We start from the raw sequence: 24,576 nt of genomic DNA on the forward strand, positions 1-24,576 counted from the left end.
TTTCAGGAAGGGGGGGGGGGGTATTTTACAGATAGACAGACAGGAGGTGGGAGGAGGAGCAGTAGGGCGAGCAGAAGGAAAAGGTGGACGAGGAAGTTCACTTACAGTTGCTCAAGAGAGACAAGCCCCTTAAATGCTTGTCTGTCAATTGATTGGATTTCATTCTTGTACAAATAGCTGAAAGGAGAGATAATCAGTAACATTAGTAACATACACACACTCACAGGATCATCTGAATTCTGCCTGGTTATTTTGAGAGAAAGTAGCAAGGATCTGATGAAACGATTGTTTAGTTGCCCTTTAAAAATGATTGGCATGTTGTGCTTCTACTTCCACAGTATGTTTACTAAAGATAGAAATGTTGAGACATACATTTATTTAGTGAAGTATACACTACACTACCCTGTGTCATGGACATCACTAATTGTAGCAGGATGGAAGGAAGAGGCTTTCTGCAAGCTAGCGAATATTTGGAACAGTTTTACAGAAAATCAGACACTGCACAATTAAAACATAAAGGTCAGGATGTCTGAGCTAAATGTAGAGCACTGAATGACATTGCAAGTGTAATTTTCACATGTTCAGTATTTTCACATGGTGTGTTCTCTCTTCAGCTACAGATACGCTTGGCTAAGTAGAAATTGGACATACAGTACATTTAAGTATTTAGACTCCTTGACTTTTTCCACATTTTTTTATGTTGTAGGCTAATGCTAAAAACATTTAAATACATTTTTTCTCTCATCAATCTACACTCAATAATAATAATGACAAAACAAAAACATGATTATCACATTGACGTAACAAGCAACACTTTGCTATGACAGGTTCCTCCCATTTCTAGGAGTCCGGGGACCCCCAGGGGTCCTTGAGGGGGTTCCAGGGGGTCCTCAGCAAAAAAAAAGGGACAAAATATTTTTGTTATAATCCCATCCATAAGTAACACAAATACAGAATGTATGACTACTTGGGTCATGGGTTTCCATCAAATACCCCATCAAATGGGAAAACCCTCGGACAAAATCTTATCAAAGTGGGGGTACGTGGTCTAATTTGTGTCAGTTTAGGGGTCCTTGATGTGAAAACGTTTGAGAACCACTGCTCTTGATCATCTTGGAGCCCAACCGATATGGATTTTAGGGGGCCGATGCCGATATTAAAGTGCAAAAACAGACTATGAGCCGATATTTAGATTTAGAGAATGATTTGGATAGTAGACCCCTTTACTGTATAAACTATACTTAGAACAGGTTTTATAGAACACATGTATGTGGGCTATAAAACCTTTTCCTAAATGGATTATGTTAATAAAATAGATTACAGTCTCAAAAAGTGAACATGTAAACAATTGCACATCAATAAATATTTGTTGCTGGAAGGTGCAACTTTTTCAGCCGTCTGTAAACAGTGAGATAATAAGCATGTGTATTTCACTTTACACATAATCTGCCATAATTTCAATGTAGCACATTCACATCTAGTTCATCCCTTTACCAGCACTCTTCTAAACAAAGCTACGAGAAACCAATTCTCATCATCTGTCTAAATCATGCCTTCTATGATACAGTGAGCTGCTGTTGAATGCATCTAATACAACATGACTCTCTACAACGAGGACCTGTAACTTTGAGATTTCATTTAACTAACCTTATAACCAGAGCCGTTTCAGCTCAGACAGCGTTTCACGTCTACAACGTCACAAAAACAGCCTGAGCTACAGGAAGCCGTGTTAGATTCTTGTTCAGCTCAAGTTTATTTACGTCCACTCTGGTTTAATCATTTCAGACACGCAGACTAACTGCAGACAGGCGGCTCGCAGATATATTTAGAATACGTCAAACTATAGTTTAACGGCTCATTACTGTTGGTGCTCCTCCACTGATAAACACGGCATTAGCTTTGTGGCTAATTTAGCAACAGGCAGCGTTAGCTGCTGTAATGTTACGTGATTTTAGAGAATATTTAGAAGTGATGAACTAGAGAAAAATGTGGACCTTTCACTAGAACAGCCACACTGTTTTGGAATAAATCTACAGTTATGTATGTCAGCAGCTTCCAACACCCAGCTACCGTAACATTAACCTGCTGTGAGCTGCTAGGAAGCCGGGAGAGTGCAGTGAAAAACAGGAGGGTTAGCAAGTCATGAATGTTTTCAGGAGAAGAGAAGTAATTGGGTCTGCTTTTATTATAATTATTTAAGTCAAGTAATTCATGTGGGTGGCGCGGTGGTAAAGTGGTTAGCACTGCACTGGTTAGCAGAAGGTCGTGGGTTCAAACCCCGGTTGCCCCGGCCTTTCAGTATGAAGTTTGCATGTTCTTTTCGTCTCCTCTCCGGGTGCTCCGGCTTCCTCCCACCATCCAAAGACATAGGTTAATTGACTTAATTGGTGTCTCTAAAATTGGTGTGGATGATTATTTTCTAGTGTGGTTTTTGTGGTGAGGCAGTGTTGTTAACAGGGGAGCTGCAGCTGGTCACCCTCTGGTGGGCAAACTATACAACACCCATGACATGAGTGAAGGATCTGACTCCGTTTATTTTTTAATTGTCATAACTGCAGATATAAATGGCCGATGCCGATTAAATGCAATTAGCTCATATCAGCTGATAATATCGGCCAGCCGATAAATCGGTCAGGCTCTAATTTCTACAACTTGTTTGGAGGTGTCAATTGATTGGACGTGATCTGAAAAGGCACACACCTGTCTGTATAACATCTCACAACTAACTGGACTGATGAAACCAAGACTGAACAGTTCTATGCAATTCTAAGCCTCATGTCGGGAGGAAAGCAGGCACTGCTCACCACCTGCGCAACACCATCCTGACAGGGATGCTTGGTGGTGGCAGCCTTAAGGCCTTTTCACACGGGAACTGTTTTGCGAGCATCGTAATTCATTTTTAAATGAGAGGTGAGCGTGTAGGAAGGGAGGCGCGTGTTCCCGTGAAACTGTCGCGGTCGTGCTCGTCTCACGCACACGCCCGCCTCTGCCAAAGTTGAGTTGATTTGAACTTTCTCTATGATCCTCGCCGTCTGTGACTTCCCTGAAATATATTAACAGGACATTAACAGGAGGGCCTTTACATGACTAGATTGATCAGCTATATGAATATAAATAATATAGCCTATATAATATAATAATATCAGCTACCGTTACTTAGTCTATAGTTTTACTTTAAGCTAGGCTATGAAGCCGTTTCTGTGGTTACTCTCTAAAGAGGGCCTTCCGTTTACTCGCGGAGCGCTTGTCTCGGTGTCTGTTCACATGAGAAGCGCAGAGTGACCTCACAGGGCCAGGCGGCTAAGCAGGCGGAGTGTCCCGTGTGAAAAGGCCTTCGTGCTGTGGGGGTGTTTTCCAGCACCAAGGACAAGGGGATTGGTCGAGGTTAAGGGGAAAGTTGAATGGAGCAAAGTAAAGAGATATCTTTAATGAAAACCTGGTGCAGAGTGCTCAGGGCCTCTGACTGGGCCAAAGGTTCACCTTTTAACAGGATAAGCACCCTAAGCACACAGCCACGACAATGCAGGAGCGACTTAGGAACAACTCAGTGAATGACCTTTAGCAAGAGCCTAGATTTAACCCCAGTCAAACACCTCTTAAGACACCTGAAAATGGCTGTCCACTAACGGCCCACATCCAACCTGACAGAGCTTGAGAGGATGTGCAGAGAAGAATGGCAGAAAATCCCAAATCCAGGTGTGCAAAGACTGAAGCTGTAATCTCTGCCAAAGGTGCTTCAACTAAGTACTGACTTCAGCGCCTGAATACTTATGTCAATGTCATTATGATATTTCAGCTTTTTCTTTTTAATAACTTTGCAATTCGCTTTGCAATTATAGGGCATTCAGTGTAGATTATTGAGGGAAAAAATAATGTAAACAATTTTTACACAAGACTATAACAGATAAAAATGTGAATAAAGTAAAGGGGTCTATATTTTTTTCTGACCGTCTTGTACACTATGTTCCTGAACACAGCAGAGGACAGTGCAGTGTGTGGAATACTTTAAAGATCACTGTATTCATGATAACAGTAAAACTATGCTAAACATCACACTGTAATCAAGTCAATATGGCAACAATAAATCAAGTTAAAACACCTCATTAAGATTTTCACCAGAAAAATAAAATAGTATCAGTCATGGAAAAAATTACATTCAGAACTTGAAACAGAATGAATATGCAGCGTGTAGGATCAACATAGATGTGTGCATGTTTCCCTCCATCCTACATGCTAAAGAAATGTGATACTAGAAAAGCAATGGCTTACAGCTGTCCACCCTGTCATCTCCCATCTCCCTATTTTACTTTCCACCATTGCACTCATGATGAGACATGATGACAGATACAGATCTCCCCACAGCACAAGTGACGCATTGTATGGAAAAATAAACATCCTCATTTTATTATTGCATTGCATGCCTTATGACCTATCAGTGTCACTGCTATCCAGTTTCTTACCAAAGAAGATGAAAGGTTTACACACAAAAAACACAACTTTATTATATGGAAATGATAAATGATAAAACACACAACTAATAAAGAGACATTCAATGAGAAGTGACAATGCCTTCGTACATGTTCCAGATGAGTCTACTACAAAAAATAAATTAAATAAAAAAACAAAACTGTCTGTTTTTTTTTTTTATTATTATATTTCCATGCACTTTGGAGAACTCCCCTGCAGGAGCCTTTGTTAATGAAGTGAGTGCAGCCTTGTGTGTGTGTGCACACGTTTAGAAAAAATAGCTAATTGCGATTATTTTGAATGATACACAATATTGAAGGTAATGATAATTTTTTACATGATTATTCTCATTTTCATTGGAAAAACATATTTAAATGTATATGGTGTGATTTCTACAAGGATCTGCACCAAACAAAGATGTTATCTTAAGTCAGTTGAATATGATGTGTAGGCCAAGGACATCTCTGCACCACGACAATATTAATTTAATTAATTTCATATGCTTTAAATTTTCCCTGACTGCTGCTGATCACTTCATTAAAAGTACACAGATCAACAATGTCAAAAACCAAAGCTATATATAAATGTACTACAGAAAACTTTCATTAATGTGCTTTGATGTAAGTACATCACCAAATAAAGAATCTGTGTTCCTATAATAAATACAATGACAATTACAGGTGGATGTAATGCAGCTGACTGATTGGAAAAGGACTAAATAAACATGAAGGGTTCCTACAAAGGGGTGCATTGACCTCTGTTTGACTTGTTAATGGAGGTGGTCGTGGGAGAGAGGGGGACTGTTATATAGACAGCCAACCGGCCATTAGGTTTGGAGGGCATGAAAGATGACAGGGGGTGGACTTTACTGGGGTCCAAAGGAAGTGGTGAGAGGTGAGATGGGAGATACAATCTAGCCTGCAGCTATAAAACTGAATCAGCAGGAAGAGAGAAGGGTGGGGGGACACCTTACTCTAATCACAAAGGCTGGGTAGGGGTTCAGTCTTTAGATCAACTCTGCTTTAAAGTGAGAAGGGCTTTGTAATTATAACAGTTCCTAAATAGCTACAGGATCTAATTACAACATAAAGAGGAGGGGCATGTTGATGTCTCAGTAAGCTGAGGAGAGAAAAACAAGAAAAACCCGTACATCCCTTCTAATCATCCAGACGTCCCTCTCTCTTGTTGAGTAGAGCGGATGCTCTTGTATGAAGTGTGCAGTGCTGGTCCAAGATATTAGCTGGGCAGTGATCTAACAGTATGTCACACTACTTCTTTCCCAAACACACAGGTCTTTATCAGTAATTGCTGGTAATACATGTTCCCTTTATCAGCCATCAGGCAGACCTATGCAGACGACAAGCTTTGCCTAATCGGAGACAAAATAAAACATGATGTCATCTCATGAGTTTGTTTCAAAATGTACAAAAAATCTCACCGAACACAAACAAAACCATATTAAGCAACGTAAACGCTGTCCCAACATTAAAGTACTGTACGTAGGTCCTCTGATGCCCAAGCAGGGAAATCAGACCATATCTAACTGTGAGCACAGACAGTGCTCTCCCCACAACTGAGGCCATTAGGATGATAATGTCAGTGACTAACAAAGTCAGCAATCCCACAAAAACCTTGAGGCTACACATGCCTCGAAAATCCTGTTCTCAGCCTCTAGGTCAAGACTCCCAGACATATGACTACAGAGGATCAGACAATGGGTGACTGGTCTGGCTACATCAGCTGTCTTCCACCTTTACAGTCGCTATGCATGTTTTTTATGCAACTAAAGTGTCACCATGCTTTCTCTTCTGTAGAGTAAAGAGTGAACTCCTTTAACAGTGACCTTCTGCCTATTAAGTCTGACAGGACAAAGATCCCGCCACACTGTCTCAAAAACTATAGCTTGACCTCAAGGGGGAAACTTACAGATATTTGAGGTTTTCCAAGTCTTCAAATGCCCCCCTGGGGATCCTTCGTATATGATTGTTGTTGAGGAGGCTGTAAAGAAAAGAAAACATGTTATTTTCTGGTTAAAATAGGATGGACAGTAAGTTTGGCTAATTCTAAGTAGAATATGTCATGCCTATGTCAAGACAAGATGCAGTACTCACTTTGTTCTGCAGTCTGATTTCACAAGGGTTGTGATTTAAAATCTACAGAGTGACACTTGAGAGAACACAAAAGGCTCTCCCCTTTAACAGACATTACAGACATACTTCTGTCTGTACAACAGTAATATTGGACATGTCACTGGAGTCCGAAGACTGATAGACTTTAGGATGTGTTATTGTTCAGTCTGTGGAATTGCAGCCTGAAACCATGGAGAGCTGTTCAGGATATAAAGCACTCTACAGTTTGCATGGCTGGCTAAGCTGGGCTTAAGGCTCCTGCCTGAAAGGGACTTTTCTTCACTTTGAAACTAAATCTGAGCTGTTATGTCTGTGACCTGCACATATTCTCATCTTTAATAACTATCATGGATATATATATCTATATATATGGATCTACATATCTTCACTTTTAGCGTAATTTTTTAAAATGTGGTTAGTCTGTTTTTTGCATATTTTGACCTTACTCCTCAGCACGCATGGATGGATGAGGAAGCATCTCAATAATGTTTGCAAATATTTGAATTCCGTGAGGTGTGTTTGATTTATTCTTGCAGTTAGCAGAACAGTGAACTGTGACCATATCAAGTTGCTGATATAGCTACATAGTGTAAGCTGTAGAATTTCAGGAAGGTTGCTAATGTGTTGCCAATGAAAAATTCTGCTTTATTAGCTTAGCAACGCACCATCTAGCAGGTTGGACATATGATAAATAGCCCTCTGGGTGGAAGTGGAAAAATAAATTCTTCACAGATTACGGGCTGACCTACATGTGTGAAACCACAGCAGGACAGAGCAAGAATTTGCCTGTGTGTGAATCAAACAGGACTTTCTAGGGAAGTAACAATCATTGTGTAGAGTGCTGTTTTAAGGAGACTGGTGATTCATTTTTTATAGTAGTTTTCTTAAGGCATTTAATTTTCTGTCCAACAAGTCATTATTATTATTAAACAGTATTTAGGAAACAAACACTCTTACCAAAAAACAAGTTCTACTATATATCTCCAAAAGTTAACATTCGCGCATTCAGAGTGAGGACAAAGACTTACAGGGTGTTGAGGTTTTTTAATCGTCTGAAGGAACCCGGTTGTAAATCCTTGATTTTGTTGAACCTCAGATCTCTGTAGAATAGAAGGAAATACATATAAGTAAAGTACTCCATGAAGTACACTGTAGACAAAAGCTGTATATAAATTCAATAGTTACACTGTTTTTTTTTTTTATTCTTAACGTGTAGAAAGCAGACAAAACACAGCTGCATGAACTGTAGTCCACAGCAGAGCCTTCACGAAAGAATCATGAAGGATAATTGGACACATTACTCATCTCACAAGAATGCCTTTGTCAAGCTTTAATCATAAGGGCAGATTTATATAACATTTGCCCCAAAGATAACGATCACAAGGCTAGTCGCAGCAGGTTTCAGTATCGTTTTCTCATTTAACTTCCTAATTTAAGAGGACATGTAATGATAACAGTATAGCTTGACATGACACTAATCACTCTTGGGCTTACAACAAATGACTAAACATGCCATGAAAGTGACAAGCTAAAGACTCTAATATGGCAATTAGTCCTGCGAAGGTGAAATCATTCATAACCCTGTGTGGCATTACCTGCCACAGAATGACAAGTTATGTGAAATTGGAACATCTCATCTGAACAGTGATGTTATGTTAGGGGAACTTAGGCTCTAAATCTTCTGACCTTAAACAAAGCCAATTGCTAAATGAAATTCTGTAATTGGAACCAGCCATTCATAGGATTCGAGGAGCATAAAGTGGTAAAAAGTTAGGGTATTTAGAAACACTACTTGCATCAGTCCCCAACTATTCTTAAACTCATTCACACTCTCTATGTGTGGTATGTATGGTCTGTACTGGTGCTTTAGTTTAAACCACAACAACCATAGACAGTTGAGCATTATTTGACCCAGCATGGCATCCTGAGAAAAAAGTATACTGAAAACACCTCCATCTGAAGAGATTAACAGAGCATTTGGGTGGAACCACAAAGTATTTATCACTGCACTGAGGAAAGGAAGAACTGCATCAACCTCTCTCCTCTTGAGAGCTAAACTCCCCCAGTAACCGCTTTGACTGTCTACCAGCATTGTTGTAGCCAATGACCTTAGAAAGTAAATACTCTGAGCCTGGGTCCCACAGACATAACGTACTTCACTGATTATGCAAAACTGTCAAGATGCTAAGGCGATGAGAATCTTGAGATCAGTCCAGGTTCCAGTTCAGAGGAAAAGAAAAACAGCGTTACCATTGCTCTTTTTCTGGTGATGATGTCTGACACAACCTTTCATGCTACGAAAGCATACAGATTTAGGTCATTTAGATGGTTTATTAATCCATTAGCTTAGCATTCATATTGTCTGTTTCCCTTTAAGCAGAACAGGCAAAGCACCATAAAGCTATATATTACTGAGTTTTTACATTCTAATATTTCTGAGAAAATGTGGGTCAAATAACAAAATCTGCTGATTTCATAGCCAGTGAAATGGTTACAGGTCATTCGCTCTGGAAAAGCCCTCACATATGGATCTAATCAGGGTGAGTCCAACCTTTTCATATACTGACTTCCTTTCATATAGGCTGTGAGGTAGTGCAAGAATTCACTCAAAGAACTCCTTCAGCTATGGAGATAATGTTTGTATGTGTATGTTTCTGGCACCACTTTCAGTAAGTGAGAAACTTCTTTAAGTTCTTAATGTCAAGGTAAGACTTCAAAATAAAACTGCAGAAGGTGTTGATTCATTCATGTGTCATCTGCAATGCTCAACTATGGCCAGCTTTGACCAAGCCATAAAACCTCACAATCAGAAAGTTGAGAGTGCTGAGCATCAATAGTTTTGATGCATTTGGAGCACTAAGAGAATGAGCTGTCAACAACATTTTAAATGGAGGGAGGGGTGACAGTCTTCCATAGAAAGAACAGGGATCACTGCTAGGTGAAGAGGCACAGCACCCTTAGGAAAACACCTCTCTCTAGGCAATGAGCCCAGGGTGCAGAGTGCACTGCCCTGACATGCAGAGGCAGGGGCTATCCTAAACAACTGAGAGGCCTCCAGCTCTGAGATGAAGGAAAGGGGGAGGGGAGCAGGAGAGCAGGGCTGCGTGCTGCTTCAGGCAGCACCCATTTCAGGTGCATACATGAAAGCAATGATTCTGATTTCTGCTGAGGGAAGTCTAAAGGAAAAAGAAGGAACATGCTTGTTTCACAGGATTCGTTCAAAGCTGAAGGCTGACCAGTGTCCTCGAAATACTGGAGCTGATGACGTCATCACCAGTGGTGGCTTTTGATCAAGGAATGGCAGCAATGACACTCTAAACTGTACTGTGTGTTTGTCTGAGTACAGACCTGTTAATAAAAACCTTGTGTGTGTGCAAAAAACCTGACCTTGGCCCTCCATCATAACCCAGAGAATAATGTGTTTCACAAACACATCTACACTAATCACACTTCCCCTACTCAGAGTAGTAAGGCTTTTTATGATACAAATCCACAAAATCTACACTAATACCAGTGCTCCCAGCAAGCATGAAAGCAAAAATCCACAATTGTTTTGCTACAATTAAACAGGAAGTAATGACTATACTTTGTCAATGAGATGGAACAAGATGGCCTATAAAGCTGCTTTGTGAGGGTTTATCATCAAGGAACAAGAGTCAAAGGAAAAAATACAGGAAGAAGTATGAATGACATTTTGTAAACAAGGCATCTGTGAGACATTCTTCTGCAAATAGTTCATTGAGCAACTGCTAGGATGTTGTCCCAAAAATTAAGTGCATTTTACGATATTTGTTCCGGGACATATTAAATGAGTCCGTTAACTCCCATTAATGCATTTTGATGGCAGTGCACTGCAGGGAACTATAAAACAGTAAGGCTAACAATCCTGCAGAGGGGCTGACAGACTATTCTGAGTTTTGCCTAAACAAAAAGCCTGAAGGTGAACAGCTTCCCTGTCTCAGTCGTGAAGGAGCCATGGGAATTTGTAGACCGTAGCACGAATACAGTGAGGGCAGAACAAAAAAACATTTGATTTATTTTTGAAAACAAAGACATTTGTCATTTAGCCTCACAGGACGGTAGGCCCGTGACTTGATATGCTGGTCAGAACAAAGTCAACAGACAAAAGAAAACTTCTTTTTAAATGGAAATTTAAAATTAATGAAGAAATACTCCTAGAGAGAGCCTCGTACTGTACTTTGAGACTGAATGCATGATTTTACCATTAACTTCCTTTGTTTGAACTGCAGCTTTTTGGCATAAACTAAACTCAAGCCTTGTATTTCTCAAAAGATAATGAGAATGACCTATTTAGACTAGACAATGCTGCCTGCAGTGTTTTGGGCACACTGTCTGAGATAGAACTGAAGGTCCAGTGTGTGTACAGACGTGATTTAGGGACAGAATAACTCTAGTTACTATTACTACTCTAGAATAGCTGTAGCTACATTAAGCCGTCAAAACTTTTAAATGCTCATATAGCAGCTGGATTTGCGTCCACATAAAGCCCAGTTCACACTACACAATTTCAGACCCCCGGGCTATGATCAGGTGCAAATGAGTGATCAATCGGCGCTTGCCACAGTCGTTATGTGTGAACTCCTCAATGAAGCATCAAAGCGGCTCGCTGACGCATCACAGACGCAAGCCAGATAGCTAGCATGCTAAATATCTGGAGCTGTCGGCCGACTCGACATCCACATCCAGCCAATGAGAAGAGCAGGCAGCTACTTTTTCATTATAAAATATTTTTTAGTCACCTCCACCTCTGTAGCACAAATAATCCCTGCTTAATGCTGAATTCTTTCACCCATATTTGTTGTCATTATAATATTTATCAGTATAATAATAAATACACCTGTTACACCCATGGTTTTGTCACTATTCACTTGTGATTTCTTGACAAAACATGGTTTGGAGACGGTTTCGCCGTTGTCTGCTCGTATTTCTTTAGTGTTTCCAAACTACAAAACTGTGCATTACAGCCAAAATCTGGTAAGGAGTGGGACAGCAGCCAAGCTGACCAAATCTTAATTTCCTGGTTGACAAGCAATGCTTAAAATGTGTGATTACAAAAAAAGATAGGAAAGTTAGAAAGTTGCTGCCTCATAGCCTCTATTCGTCCAATGCACATGATAACACGTTGCGCAGTTTAGTCAACCAACCACCATATCTGGAAAAGCTACAGACTCCTCTGTATTTATGTCAGTTTTTGGGCTCATTGCAGTAACAATCAGTGCAGTTATCTATATAATATAAAATATAAAATCTTGATAATGCACACTTAGATGATTTTCATATGTTTACAAAAGGTATTTGCTGTTATTTTATTTTTTATGCAAACAAAATGGTAATTGTATTTGTAGTTTTCAATATAAAACTTGTTGAAATGGTTTCAGTGTGTGTATCAGTACATTTTAATCTTTTTCGGCGCATTTTTACAATACCCTGATAATACTGATTACCGTGATAATTTTGGTCACTATAATCGTGATATGAAATTTTCATACCGTTTCATCCCTAAATTTAATCTAACCATCTTAATGCATGCAACAACCCTAGCAAAAGTCTACTGTCAGATAAGTGATTCACTGTCTGTTTTTGCTTTTACAGCAATAACACTGACAAGCAACCATGTCCCTCCTTAGCAAGGCACCTCAGCTTGGGAGAGCTCATGGCTCTTTGAGAAAATACACAGTGACTTGGTTATAATAATATCAACCACAACAGTGGGATTTGGGACACTGGACTGTTCTATATTGGCTGGCTAGGCATACCTAGTTTCAATGATAGCACATAGGAAATTATTCTACTGACCAAATGGTTTGCATGATAAAAACTCCTACTTCCTTATAAACAGTATATCCACTGGCTTCAATTAGACATAACTGGCAATATTTTAGCCCATCAGACATAAGAGCTCTGATGTTGGACAACAACTTTTTATCAATTCATAATTTTAGAGGCCAAATCAATGTTTGTATTTCTGTATTAAATATGTTAATAGTCAATGCTTTATACAGTGTGTTTAATATCTTAATATGTGTCCATTTAATGAAAATAAATGTAATCAATATAATTTAATTTAAATGATTCATTATTTAACCAGGACCTTGTTCTTGGCATCATAGTACTGCGCCTAAAATTTTTGAATGGTGTTCTAGAAAAAAAGAGAAGAGCCATAGTTCTGTGTCGCACTGCCAGGATATGTCTGGTCTATTTAATTATTCACTGCTTTACATGATTTCACATTTGCTTTAGCTGTCCCACACAGGTTAATGATGCTGCTCAAGTATGTGGAATGAGCACAAGTGATTGGAGCTCCCAGTTTTCTAGCAACAAAACAGTAATGGTAATAAGATGAAAGCTGATGAAAACCATGTAAAAAGAGGTGGAAGACCAACTTTCAACAACTATTTATGTCCCCCAAATTCTGCACATGATGGTGTGAATGAGACTAATATGGTCAACCTCAATATCAACACAGCAGGCAGTACAATCAACAGCAGGCAAAGAACATATTTTTGGATTCCTAGAGAAGGCATACTTCATTAAACTAACGCTCTTGGGGTTGTTGTTATTTTAAACACACAGGCCCAGAATACACACATGCAACTGTCCGTATGTATTAATGTATGGGGAGATGCCATAGCAAGGGGGCTGCCTCATAGGATGGCGACATGAACAGTTAGAGCTTGTCCTTTATTTAAAGGGGGTAAGCCAGCTGATCTTCACTGTTACAGGCCAATTTCAATCTTGCCATGTATTTCAAACGTGTAAATCCAGGTATCCAGTTTCCGTTCTGGGTTTGGTTGTGTCACTGCAACTCTAAATGTTTTAAATTATGTGTCAGTGTTTTTACTGACCTTGCAAAAGCCTTTGATACAGTATACAGTAGACCAGTGCATCCTTGTTGCTCTGCTAAGGAGTATTGCTGTGTCTCATCTGACCATGGCCTTGTTCTCAAACTATCTGTCTCAAAGAACTCAATATGTAAGGTCAGAACATCAGCTGTCTCGAACACTATCCGTCATCAAAGAAGGGCCATAAGTCTCAATTCTAGGCCCCACTTTTTTTCAGTATATATAAACAATAGAGCGAAATGACTCGTTTCACTATCAGAACGTGATCCATTCGGTCGATAACATTTGAAAATGCTACACCAGCCGCACGTATACAAGTTTACCCCATTCACGTGAGCGGAGGGCTAAACCGGAAGTTAGCCTGCTCGGCCAGCAAAAGTCAACACAGTGGACGCTGTAGCGCTACTGCCAACTAGCAATTGGGGGTGTAATTACACATTGACGGACACACAAGTATAAATGCCTGGCTACGTGCGTAGCCTACGGCGTAGCTATGCACGTAAACCCTACGCAGGAGTATAAATCTAGCTTTATTGTGGTTGAGGGGTATATTTGTAATTTTTATTTGAAAATATTTGAATACATTACCCTATTTCTTGTAGCCTATGTTATTTCTCATCTCACTATTTTAATTTGACTTATTTCTCCACCTTACTTTACCACCTTCCCCACAATTATTTTATTGCAGGTTAAGACAGTTTTTATTATTATTATTATTATTATTTAATTATTATAAGTCCGTTTCTCACTGGCTCTGAATACACATACAGTCAAACTATGGGTCACAGGAGGGGTGGGATGTTGATCAGCCTGCAAATCACTCACCCAAACAAGCAGCGGAGGGAGGTTTCGGCAGACGTAGATAAACAAAAGCAAGACAAGCGACGAAATGCCATAGAGAAGTGGATAGCTTCACACTGCACACTGAGAAAAAACCCCAAGAAAACTGGACTCTGATGGTAACTTGTTTTAACAAGCTAGATAAAAGGTAATGCCCTGGCAGTGGCAAATAGCTTTGGTTTAATATTTGATTTAATAACATTAATGTTAAGTTTTTACAAGAAATATTTTATTGCTACTGTGTAAAGGGAATATTGTTGGTAACATTATTTGTAACCATTTTAAAGTGTTTGCAAACCACGTTATTGCACTTTTGTGTATATAGCAGTACATTTAAGAATGTGTGTGAATGCAGTGTAGTGTAAAAGCACTTTGAGTGGTCGAAAAGACTAGAAAGACGCTATACAAGTACGGAGCTTTTACACTTACCATTCAGCCATCAGATTTGCCACCAATTGCCAGCTGTTTACCGGACACATCATTGATAGTGTTGGTACTTTGGTAGATGTATTTATACATTAAGCGCATGGCACATTCCTTTAAGAGAGCGAATTTTGAGTTTGAATACTCAGATGCAGATCAATGATCGATCAAATATGGACTAACGTCACCATTAAGAGTCACCCAGAAAACCTAATGCTTGCACAAAAATTAGTTATAAATCAATAATGATAGTGACATAATTTTCCTCAAAAACAATATAACAAATGTTTGATTGTGATTTAATTCATTTGAATCACAAATGAATTAGCACTTCATTTTTCTATTCAGATATTTTGTTGAGGAAAAGGGAATGAAAAAAGATTTTACCTAATTTAACTCCAAATCTTTTTTCAACAAAAATGCATATTATAATAGTTTTGAATGTTCTACCTCAGATTTTGGCATCAAGTGTTTGTTCTGACCATAACAAATAGTTTAAAACCACAGTTTCCATCTGCGTTTAAATCTGAAAGAAATAATGATTTGACATTTATTGTGTAAATTATCGATATCGAATGATATGACATTTTTTATCGTGATAACATTTTTGGCCATATCGCCCAGCTCTAGGGTTAAGTGTATGGTAAACATGGAAAGGAGTGTTAAAGAAAGATAACTGACTTGATTTCAGCTCTTTTTGTATGTGGGTGTTTTAATGGGAATGTGGATCTTTCTGATCAATTTCAGAAGTACCTACTATCTCGTTCCACATTTTAATGGGTATCATGTAATGTGGGGAACTGGTCTTGGTTCTGACTCAGTCTCAGCCCCTAAAAGTCTTGGTCTTGTCTCGGTCTTGTAAACTCTGGTCTTGGTCTTGACTTGGTCTCGGTTTGGGCGGTCTTAACTACAACACTAATCATTGCACTCTGTATAGCAGCACAAATTGGCCTTCACTACATACACAACGGAAAATCCACTGGATTACTCTTATTTACAAAACCCTCTTAGGCCTCTCTCCCCCCTATTTGAGATGTCTACTATATCCCTCTTCCTCTACGTACAGCACCGGCTCTGCTAAACATATATTTAGTTAAAAATCCCAAAAGCCTCTCTGGGTTGGTCCTCCTTTCAATTTGCAGCACCTACTGATTGGAACCAGTTACAAAAAACAACTAAACTATCTAACTTTTTTTCTGTTCCCGCATTCACAAACAAAATCTCCAACATACAGAAACCTGTACCTGCTTCCTGTGATGACGGTTCATGATACTCCCCATGCCCATACGTCAGTCTTCTATTTCTTCCCTGTTGTATTGCTCTTTAAATTGTCTGCTCCTCAAGTCAAGTATAATGTATTCACTTAGCCAAAATCATTGTGCTGCTCTGCTTTCTTCTGTGTTTTTATGATAGCTGTTTTATGGTTTAATGTTGTTTTTATGTGACTGTTTTTATGACTGATTGCTTCATACTTGCTGTCCTGTGTGCTTGGTTGATGCTTGTTGGTATTATGTTGTTGATCTATGGTATACTTCTTTTTTTATTTAATCCATACACCCCTTTCCCATTGGAGGCATTTAATTGGTTCTTAACTGACCTGCCTAATAAAATAAAGGTTAAATAATATTAAAAAAAATTAAATAAAAATAAAAGAGGTTTGATTCCTTGCTCAAGAGCACCTTAGCAATACCCAGGGTGTGATTTGGCACCTCTCCAGCTACCAGTAGAAATGCTTTGTTTGGTGGTCTGTGCTGGACATGAAGAGGCCACCCACCGGTTCCCAAGTCCCCATAAAGACAAAAATCACCAACAAATCCTGTGTTTGATAGTGCACTGATATGCATATCTGCAGCCATGACCTTTACCATACTGTCTGAATGGTTCTGTACATTCACAAAGCAAACAAAAATCATATGACGCAGAACTGTGCAAATGTGGACTATAACTGCAGGGAAAATTTCAGAATTCTTGTCAGAGCCAGGACAACGAGTCAGCCTGGCTTCTGCCCAATTCAACCAGCATCTGAGTGCCATGTGTGGACCTCTCCTCTCATTCTCTCCCTCTCTAGTCAGGGGAGTCATTTAGCTTTGTGACACATGCCCAAGTAGCCTTGCCAAGGACTCTCGGGTGTGCGTGAGTCATTCTTAGTTAAACAAGAACATGGCTGGCTCCTCACTTGGTTGGAGGAACAGCGAACCAGGTCTCCAAACATGGCTGCAATAGTTCTCTGCGACACACATCCGGTATAATGACAAGGATTTGTTTCTTGTAAAGGGAGTGCTGGTGCACAGCTAGAGCACTATCAAAATCCTACAGAGAAAGAAGGATTTGGACTGCTAAATACAGCTATGCATCATTACAAATAAAATGAGCTGAGAAAAGTCACTACAGTCACAAGTGAGAAGTTGAAGGGGTGGTGTTCATATAATTCAATCACTGGAACTATTGACCTTTGGCTTGGTATGGCCCTTCAAATATACCATATACTGTCTTGTAGGATTTACATAACCACTGTCCACTTACTCAGAAACATCCCATCTTCAGCTGGAAATGGTGCAATTGACCCTTCGCTAAGCCCCGGCCCCCTTGGTTACTGTTGTACTAAGTCCGACAAACTGTCGGTGTTGCCACGGTCTATTACTGCACTCCCCGGAGAAATATTGTCAAATTTGTTGGAAAAAGCGATCTCACAAAGTAGCAGACAGTTTTGCAGATGCATTATACATTTCAGGGTTGTATTCAGGCTGTCAAACTGACTCAAACGGACGTGAAAAAAGAAAGATTTGAAAGATAGAAGCTACTCACAGGCAGCCTTCTACATTCTTTACCATAGTTCCGCCTGTCAGAGACAATCAAGCTCCAGCCCTTTTCCTAGTTCTGACGCTCATGACTGTTTTGTTACTTACTTTATGTCACTTGCACTTACGTCACTTAGCCAGTGTACTACAGATTACACAAGCTACAGCTGGTAGCACTGTCACAGGACCAACACAAAAGGTCAAACCCATAAGGTCATCATTTTAAAGAGGTGGTATTATGCTTTTTGGCTTTTCCCCTCTCCTTTATTGAGTTATATCTCTTTTTTTGTGCATGTAATATGTTTGCAAAGTGAAAAAGCCCAAAGTCCAGCCCAAAGCGAGTTCCCATCTCCCACAGAAGGCTCTGCTCTGAACTGCTTGAAAACAGCACGTTTGTAGTCCAGCCGTTTCCCTTCCTTCACTGTGAACGTCACAATGAAAACGCATCATAAAGCTTGCCAAGCGGCTAGCGGAGGTCAGGCACACTTTCAAACCAAGCTAGTCTGAGCGGAGTCCCTTTGATTTTAATTAAGCCTCTTTTCCACTGCACAGTACCAGCTCGACTCGCCTTTGTTTGGTTTTCCATTGTAGAAATGTTGTACATGTACCTGCTTCCAGGTACTTTTTTTCGTATCACCTCACCTCCGTCGAGGTTCCAAGCCAGCCAGTGGCCGGCCTCAGCCAGACACAGAGCCCTCTGCTCCCGCCGTCACACAGACCGCTGCAGCAACAACGGCAGAGGAAAACACAGCTGGAAGCTTTTCATACCGCTTATCTGTCTTTACATTCTGAGGAATGTTGAAACGTTTTAACTTAAAGAAAAAGCTGTGTGGGTCGCTGGTGTGTGTGTCGCATTGAACATTACGTCGCGGCAGCTGTGTGTAGCAGCGCTATGACGACAAGCTACGTACCATCTCTGGGTACTATCTGCAATGGAAAACGGAGCAGGGCCGAGTAGAGTCGAGTCTATCGATTTGCGCTATGGTAGCATTTTTCGGCAAGGCAGCATAGATCGTCAGAACACCGGCAACAGTTCAAGGTTTAGTCCTAAAAGACGATGCAACTCACAATCACAACCTGTAAGTATGCTTCATTGGTTGTGAATTATATTTTAAATAAACACGGCAATGTAACTTCACAGGCTGTTCAAGTGCGGAGTTGTTGTAAACGCTGGCTAACACAGCTAAAGTTATAGCTATATGCTAATGTTACATCTGATGTGAAAGCTACTGAGCAAACGTTCAATTTGTTTGGCCAATTTTTATGTAAAATTGAGTTGAAATATGGTGATTTTTGTAGTGGTTTATGGTAAGATGTGGAACAATGATGTTGTGTGGTTGTGCAGTCTGAAGCGGCTTTGATTTGGATCGCACTACCTTGTTTCTTACGACCCGCCCTTCTCTGCTTCTGACTCCCAACAAAGATTTTTTACAAGTAAGATGCATCACTCTGTAGCTCAAGAGCGGAGCGTACAACACACAAGGTGAAAAGAGGAGCTGCAGCAATGTGCAGTGTGAGAAAAATATGGTGTTTTTTGAAAATTAAACTATGTAAACCCTTTCTGGTACAAACCCTAATTAAGATTTTGAACCTGAAAATAAGCATAATACCACCTCTTTAACACAATGACACATCTGGTGGGAGATAGTTAAGCTGTTGAAAACATCTCTACATGAAACTTGTAATTACCACTACACAACTTCATTTTAGCTATGGAGTATTGCCTCTACGTGATCTTTGGACTGGAGCAAGAGTTTCAGAGTGGTGAGTTATTACTCTGTAACAAAAGTATCTTTCATCCATAAAGTTTTAACTGAGCTCTGTCTCTACATCACAGTAACAACTTTATTTCCATTGTTTGGAAGGGAGAGGAGAGGTGTGTGCTGCAGCTCACTGTTTTTCCACCAGTGTTTTTGAGGGAGTGTCAGAGCAGCCGTTTGGTGAGCGTTACATGACGTGCATTTAGCTTTCATCCCTGTGACGATACAGGGATGAAAGGGAAACGGCTGGACTACAAACTGGACTATGAGCTGTTTTCAGGCAGTTCAGAGTTTTCTGCGGGAGATGGGAACTCCCTTTGGGCTGGACTTTGGGCTTTTTCACTTTGCAAACCTGTTATATGCACAAAAAAAAACATAACTCAATAAAGGAGAGGGGAAAAGCCAAAAAGCATAATGCCACCTCTTTAAAAAGAAGGCATTTATGTTATATAGCATAATTCTGCATTTTAAGGACAAATACTATACAACTAAAATAATCAAATAATAAAAGAGCTTGAAAGTCACAATATGTGTGTTTAGGTCATGAGTTTTTTGTCTTTATTTGTGAGACGCTGTCTTAGCCCTCCATGAAGAACAGTATTCCATCAAACTGGCTGAGCACACATTTTTTAAATAACCAAGATTCAGCATTTATTCAAGATACAGTTTTTAGGAACTCATTTGGAAGAAATGGGAACCAGTGTTCCCCCAAAGTTACCAGCTGTCCTGCATTGGATGGGCACAGGAAAGGGCCAGTAGAGTGCCTTTTGACAACTATCTTCGCCCTGGCCAAATCGCCCTGTGCAAATGAGCAAAGCTTTGGGGATTTCTGGCTTTGCATTCCATAATGCTGCAGAGACTGAGTGCCTCACAAAGCCTGACTGCAGCAAATTCCACACAATAGAAGTCCACTTTCCCTCCCTGACTCACCAACACTGTCACTCAGCCAGACCAAGCCACAGTTTTGGGACAGTGAGCAGGGGGAGAGCTAAAATAAATGAAGACATTTAGACAAAGAACATCGGCTTGCCACCAACCACCAGGTAGTTATCCATGCAGAGCTCAAAGGAGGGAGTCATAGAAATGTGTCTGTTTGAAATGCTTATTACATCCTTTAGTAGAGGGAAGCATGCTGTGCAATCAAGTCTACAACCTGATGACACTGTGACACCAACCCCCACTGAACTGCCTCACCAGCCTTCCTGCACCCATCAAACACCAGATTCCACTCGTGATCTGGACACTCATTCCATTCAACACTGCCACTCATCCAGCACACACAGCTACTGACTTGTGAAATAAAAATCCTCTTTTACACTGACAAGCTTTGATACTGTGAATCATACAAAGATGTAAGACTTATCATGTTGAGCCTGTTTCTTGAGCTGCTATGGTAATACCAGTAAAACAAGCAGTTTGTGTTTGATGTTGGGCAAAGCAGTGCTAATGTAAAAATAATCATTTCTCCAGCTCCAGCAAATCCATGAGAAGAGGAAATGTAATTTACTGTCATGCCTCAAACAGAAAGTCCTTAGAGAAAACAGCTGAAAACCAAATGTAGGCCAGAAAGAACCAAAAAAAACAAAGAAAAAATACCCATGTTTCTTGCTCCAAGTGTCATGTAGAAAAGCTTGTGGTAAATAGCCTAAGTGCAGTAGCTTATTTTCTTTTAATTCTCTACTACAGTGGACCAGAGGAAACAAAAAAGAGCTCTTTTGAGTTTCAAGAAGCTGAAGACACTAACATTGTTGTTTGAAACCTTCCAATTTAGCACCTTTGTTATCTGGGCAGTGTTTCCTAATCATAAACATATGTAGATGCATATTTGGTTGAATTTTCATAGGTACAAAGAAACACTCAGGAGATTCCCAGCCAATTGAAATCTAAGGTGAGTCACATTAGTGTTTTTAATCAAAACTAAGGAGGGAAAATTCTTATGTTGCTGTTCAGGTAAACCTCAAAAATCCAACAGACATATTAAAGATAAGAAACATCTTCCCATGCCCTACGTCCCCTGGTGTTACATTGAGTCTGGAAAAAAACCCTGATGGTGTCACTAACCCTACTATACTATAAATAGATCTCAAAAGGACGTACAAAAACAAAATAACGGCCATTTACTTAAAAATTAAACAGACTGATATCATTCCAGCGAGAATACAGCTGTGAAAGAAATGACCAGTAAAGAGAAATGTATGAAATAGATAAGCAGGAGTAGGAGTATATTTCTGTGTTTAACAAATACTGATGTACAATAAAATATTGTGTTACCCAAAATAACAGATGTGAACCAGTGCTTTACTTTTCCATCAGGTTACACTACCTTTGATCTAAAGGTTTATATGGTGGATCATCTCACACCCTTATATTATTATTTTAAATTCCTTGAATGGCATGCTGCCAGGTGGAAGGAGGAATGCAGTGTCTATACTATACAGCACATAGCTACAGGTCAAGTGTCTATACAAGAAAAAAACGTGTACCTACTATTACATATTCACTGAAAAGCTCTCTATATAGAGGAAGAGCTTGAACCCTAAGGACCTTGGCTGTGACATTATCGCTTAAAAGCTAACCAAGAGACAAATACAATGTATTATATGTTTATTATGCAAATAGTGTATACTCCTCAACATGCAAATTCTCAGGTAAAAGACATGTTTTCAGTCCACTTTGACTACCATGTTATTAGGCTTAATGTGATCAGCCACAGCAGGCAGAGCACAAACTGCAAGGACACAACACTCTTCCTCACATTTAGACATTCCTCTCAACACTGCCTGGTGAGCTCAAGTTCTATCCAAAGCAGTTTTCCTACTGCAGATGACCAGTGATGTGTTGAACATTTTATACAGCAGAATGAGGGAAGGCCGAGCAGGAACTGCATTCATGTCCTGACATGACTGCGGAGCGAGGGGGAAAAGCGAGAAGTGGCTGCAGCTTCAAAGCTCACTGGCATGAAAGCTTCTGGGAAACCACAGCGTGCTTTTCTGCTCTGATCAGCCCTCTAACATCCTACAGAAGACCTAAACAATCCTTTCATTGCTGTGGTGAAGGGCGGACTTTCATCTTTCCTTTGGGGGTATCCTGGGGGTGCACTATGGGCTCCCTTCAAGACTGTTGGATGACCCCAGATGAGCACAAGGCTAATTCTGAGTATGCTACTGGTTGCCTTCTGGCTGGCTGAGTTGCCCCTTTGTCCCCTGCTTACAGGCCAGATGAAGCTATTTATAGTTCCATGCATTATGGAATGAAATGCACAACAAGATTGCAGTGGCCAACCAAAGACAAAGGGTGCCACATATTTTGGAGATTGCACAGATCTGGAGTACTGTGTTCTGTCATTGTGGCTCTGAGAAGCGGTGGTCAGCTACGACAAAAAGGAAATTGTTTAGTTGGGTGACAGTAGCAGAGGGCTCCTGACAACCAGGACACATTCACAAGTGCTGGTCAACTAAGAAATATTTCCTTCCTTTCATCCCAGAAGGAAAGTCAAACATGGAGTTTAACCTGTGCAACAAAAACCGGTGCAAGCACAATGATAACATTTCTGACTACAGAGAAGGAAGCAGTTTTAGAAACTGCTCCATTGTGTCTCACAAGGTTTTGTAAAGACCCAGTATAAAAAGCATCCCTATTGGTCAAGCCTGACCTTGATCAAGGATCCTTCCTGGAAATTAAGTACAAACAACCCACACAAACACACCCAGTGAAGTCTGCGGGACAATATGCGGTTTGGAAATAGACTAATTGTTTCTCACATATAGTCTGTCATTAGGATGACAGGATGTCTCCATGCAGAGATGTTAACACTTGCTGTGGTTCCACATACAAACTCTGTCACGCAGGGACCTCTATTGACCTCCACATTGCTTGCGGCTGACTTCACCAGCTGTGTGACCCTAAAACCACTCTTCATTAACCTCTGCAGTCAACAGCTGAACTCATTGGCAGGTGTCCTAACTTTGTGAAAACTTCCTGAGACGTTGGAATAACCTCTGCATGACCACAGAACCTATTGTTTCCACAAGCCTTTGTTTAAAGTTCAACTTTAAATCAGTGATTTAAGATCCGACGTTTTTTTTTTAAAACACTGTGATTCATTCTTATTATATAAATAATAAGAACCCTCCAAGAGGCCTCAAATGTGGGGGTAAAACGCACAGACATTCAGCGTTCATTGCAGTCCCGTTTAGTCTGCTTAGGGTAGGTTCCCGTTAGATTTGAGGAAAAAGCTACTCACAGAATGGTGGTCTGAGCAGAAACTGTTGGTACGGCTTCCAAGTTTAGATGCATACATCTCACGGTGGTTCGGAAACATAAACAGCGACTCGGACAACAAACTACAAACTGAGGTCCGCTGGCGAGCAATAAGAAAGCCGCCGCGAGTAGACACGGAGAACAGAAATGGTCAGCCCGCAGCGCCATTGCTAGCAGTGAGCCGAGCAGAGACCGCCAGCTGCCCCTCTCACAGACACACGGCAAGTTAGCTCAGCCGGGAGAGAGACAGAGGAGGAGGGAGGAGAGAGGGAGAGAGAGGGAGAGAGAGAAGTGGGGCAGTGTGTTAGACAAGGGAATTCCAACAGAAAGATGAGTGTCCTCATTTAGACGTTTACCATATTCACGTTGTATCTAATTTCAGATACAACGTATTCGTAACAGCAGATTAAACACGTTGCTATAGCGCCTCCAAATCCCATCATTTGCAATTTGTCATAATCCCAAAGTTTGCTGTAGCGCGAACACATTCGTGGACTTTTGGGTTAAATTCCAAGATGGAGCAAATTTTGGGATGAACATTTTTGATTTATTATCATAGACAGGCTCAATTCCATTAAGCTGTCTCTCTAAGCGACGTAGAAGTGGGAACATTCTGATCCTAAGGTAAAAATAGCGAATGTCTATTAATACTACATTAAACAGGAAATGTCTCCATTCAAACGCTTACTTAAACGTTCAGAAGTAACGTCGGCTAAATGTACTAGTATCAAAAGTAAAACTAGGCCTACTTGCACAGGTGTCATTTCCAATAGGGACGTGTCCACACCACTTTTTGAAATAGTTGATTTTGTCCCCATCACTTTTTAAAGCAGAATTTGTGAAAAAACGTTATGAAATATAGCCTAGTTTTAAGGTTTATTCGCACATTAAGAAAACATGCAATGCAATTAAAATATAGAAGAAACAAATGTGCATTGTCAAAAAAATCAACTTAAGCTAACAAGAAAACAAGCAAGGACCAATCAACAACTTTAACAACTTCTTGACTCAGTTTCTTTATGGCCAAGTGTTCTGT

General features: G+C 40.2%; 1 protein-coding gene across 5 annotated transcripts in view; it reads right to left on the bottom strand.

Annotated features, from left to right (window-relative positions):
* The window catches only part of LOC123978634 (peroxidasin), a 61,004-nt gene that overhangs the window by 34,800 nt on the left and 1,628 nt on the right, over nucleotides 1-24,576 (bottom strand). For 2 of the 5 annotated variants that reach the window (XR_006827021.1, XM_046061978.1), the window contains exons 1-4: nucleotides 23,524-23,770; nucleotides 7,625-7,696; nucleotides 6,394-6,465; nucleotides 106-177 (exon numbers count right to left, since the gene is read on the bottom strand). Coding sequence is in view for 4 of the 5 variants with exons in the window: in XM_046061978.1 (XP_045917934.1) it covers nucleotides 106-177; nucleotides 6,394-6,465; nucleotides 7,625-7,696; nucleotides 23,524-23,708 (401 nt within the window). In the remaining variant the exon portion in view is untranslated. Of the gene's footprint in view, nucleotides 1-105; nucleotides 178-6,393; nucleotides 7,697-23,523; nucleotides 23,771-24,576 lie in introns of those variants that run through there. The other 3 variants (XM_046061980.1, XM_046061981.1, XM_046061982.1) reach the window with 3 other exon arrangements.

The sequence above is a fragment of the Micropterus dolomieu genome, linkage group LG11 (assembly GCF_021292245.1).
Source record: "Micropterus dolomieu isolate WLL.071019.BEF.003 ecotype Adirondacks linkage group LG11, ASM2129224v1, whole genome shotgun sequence".
In the NCBI taxonomy this organism is placed as follows: domain Eukaryota; kingdom Metazoa; phylum Chordata; class Actinopteri; order Centrarchiformes; family Centrarchidae; genus Micropterus; species Micropterus dolomieu.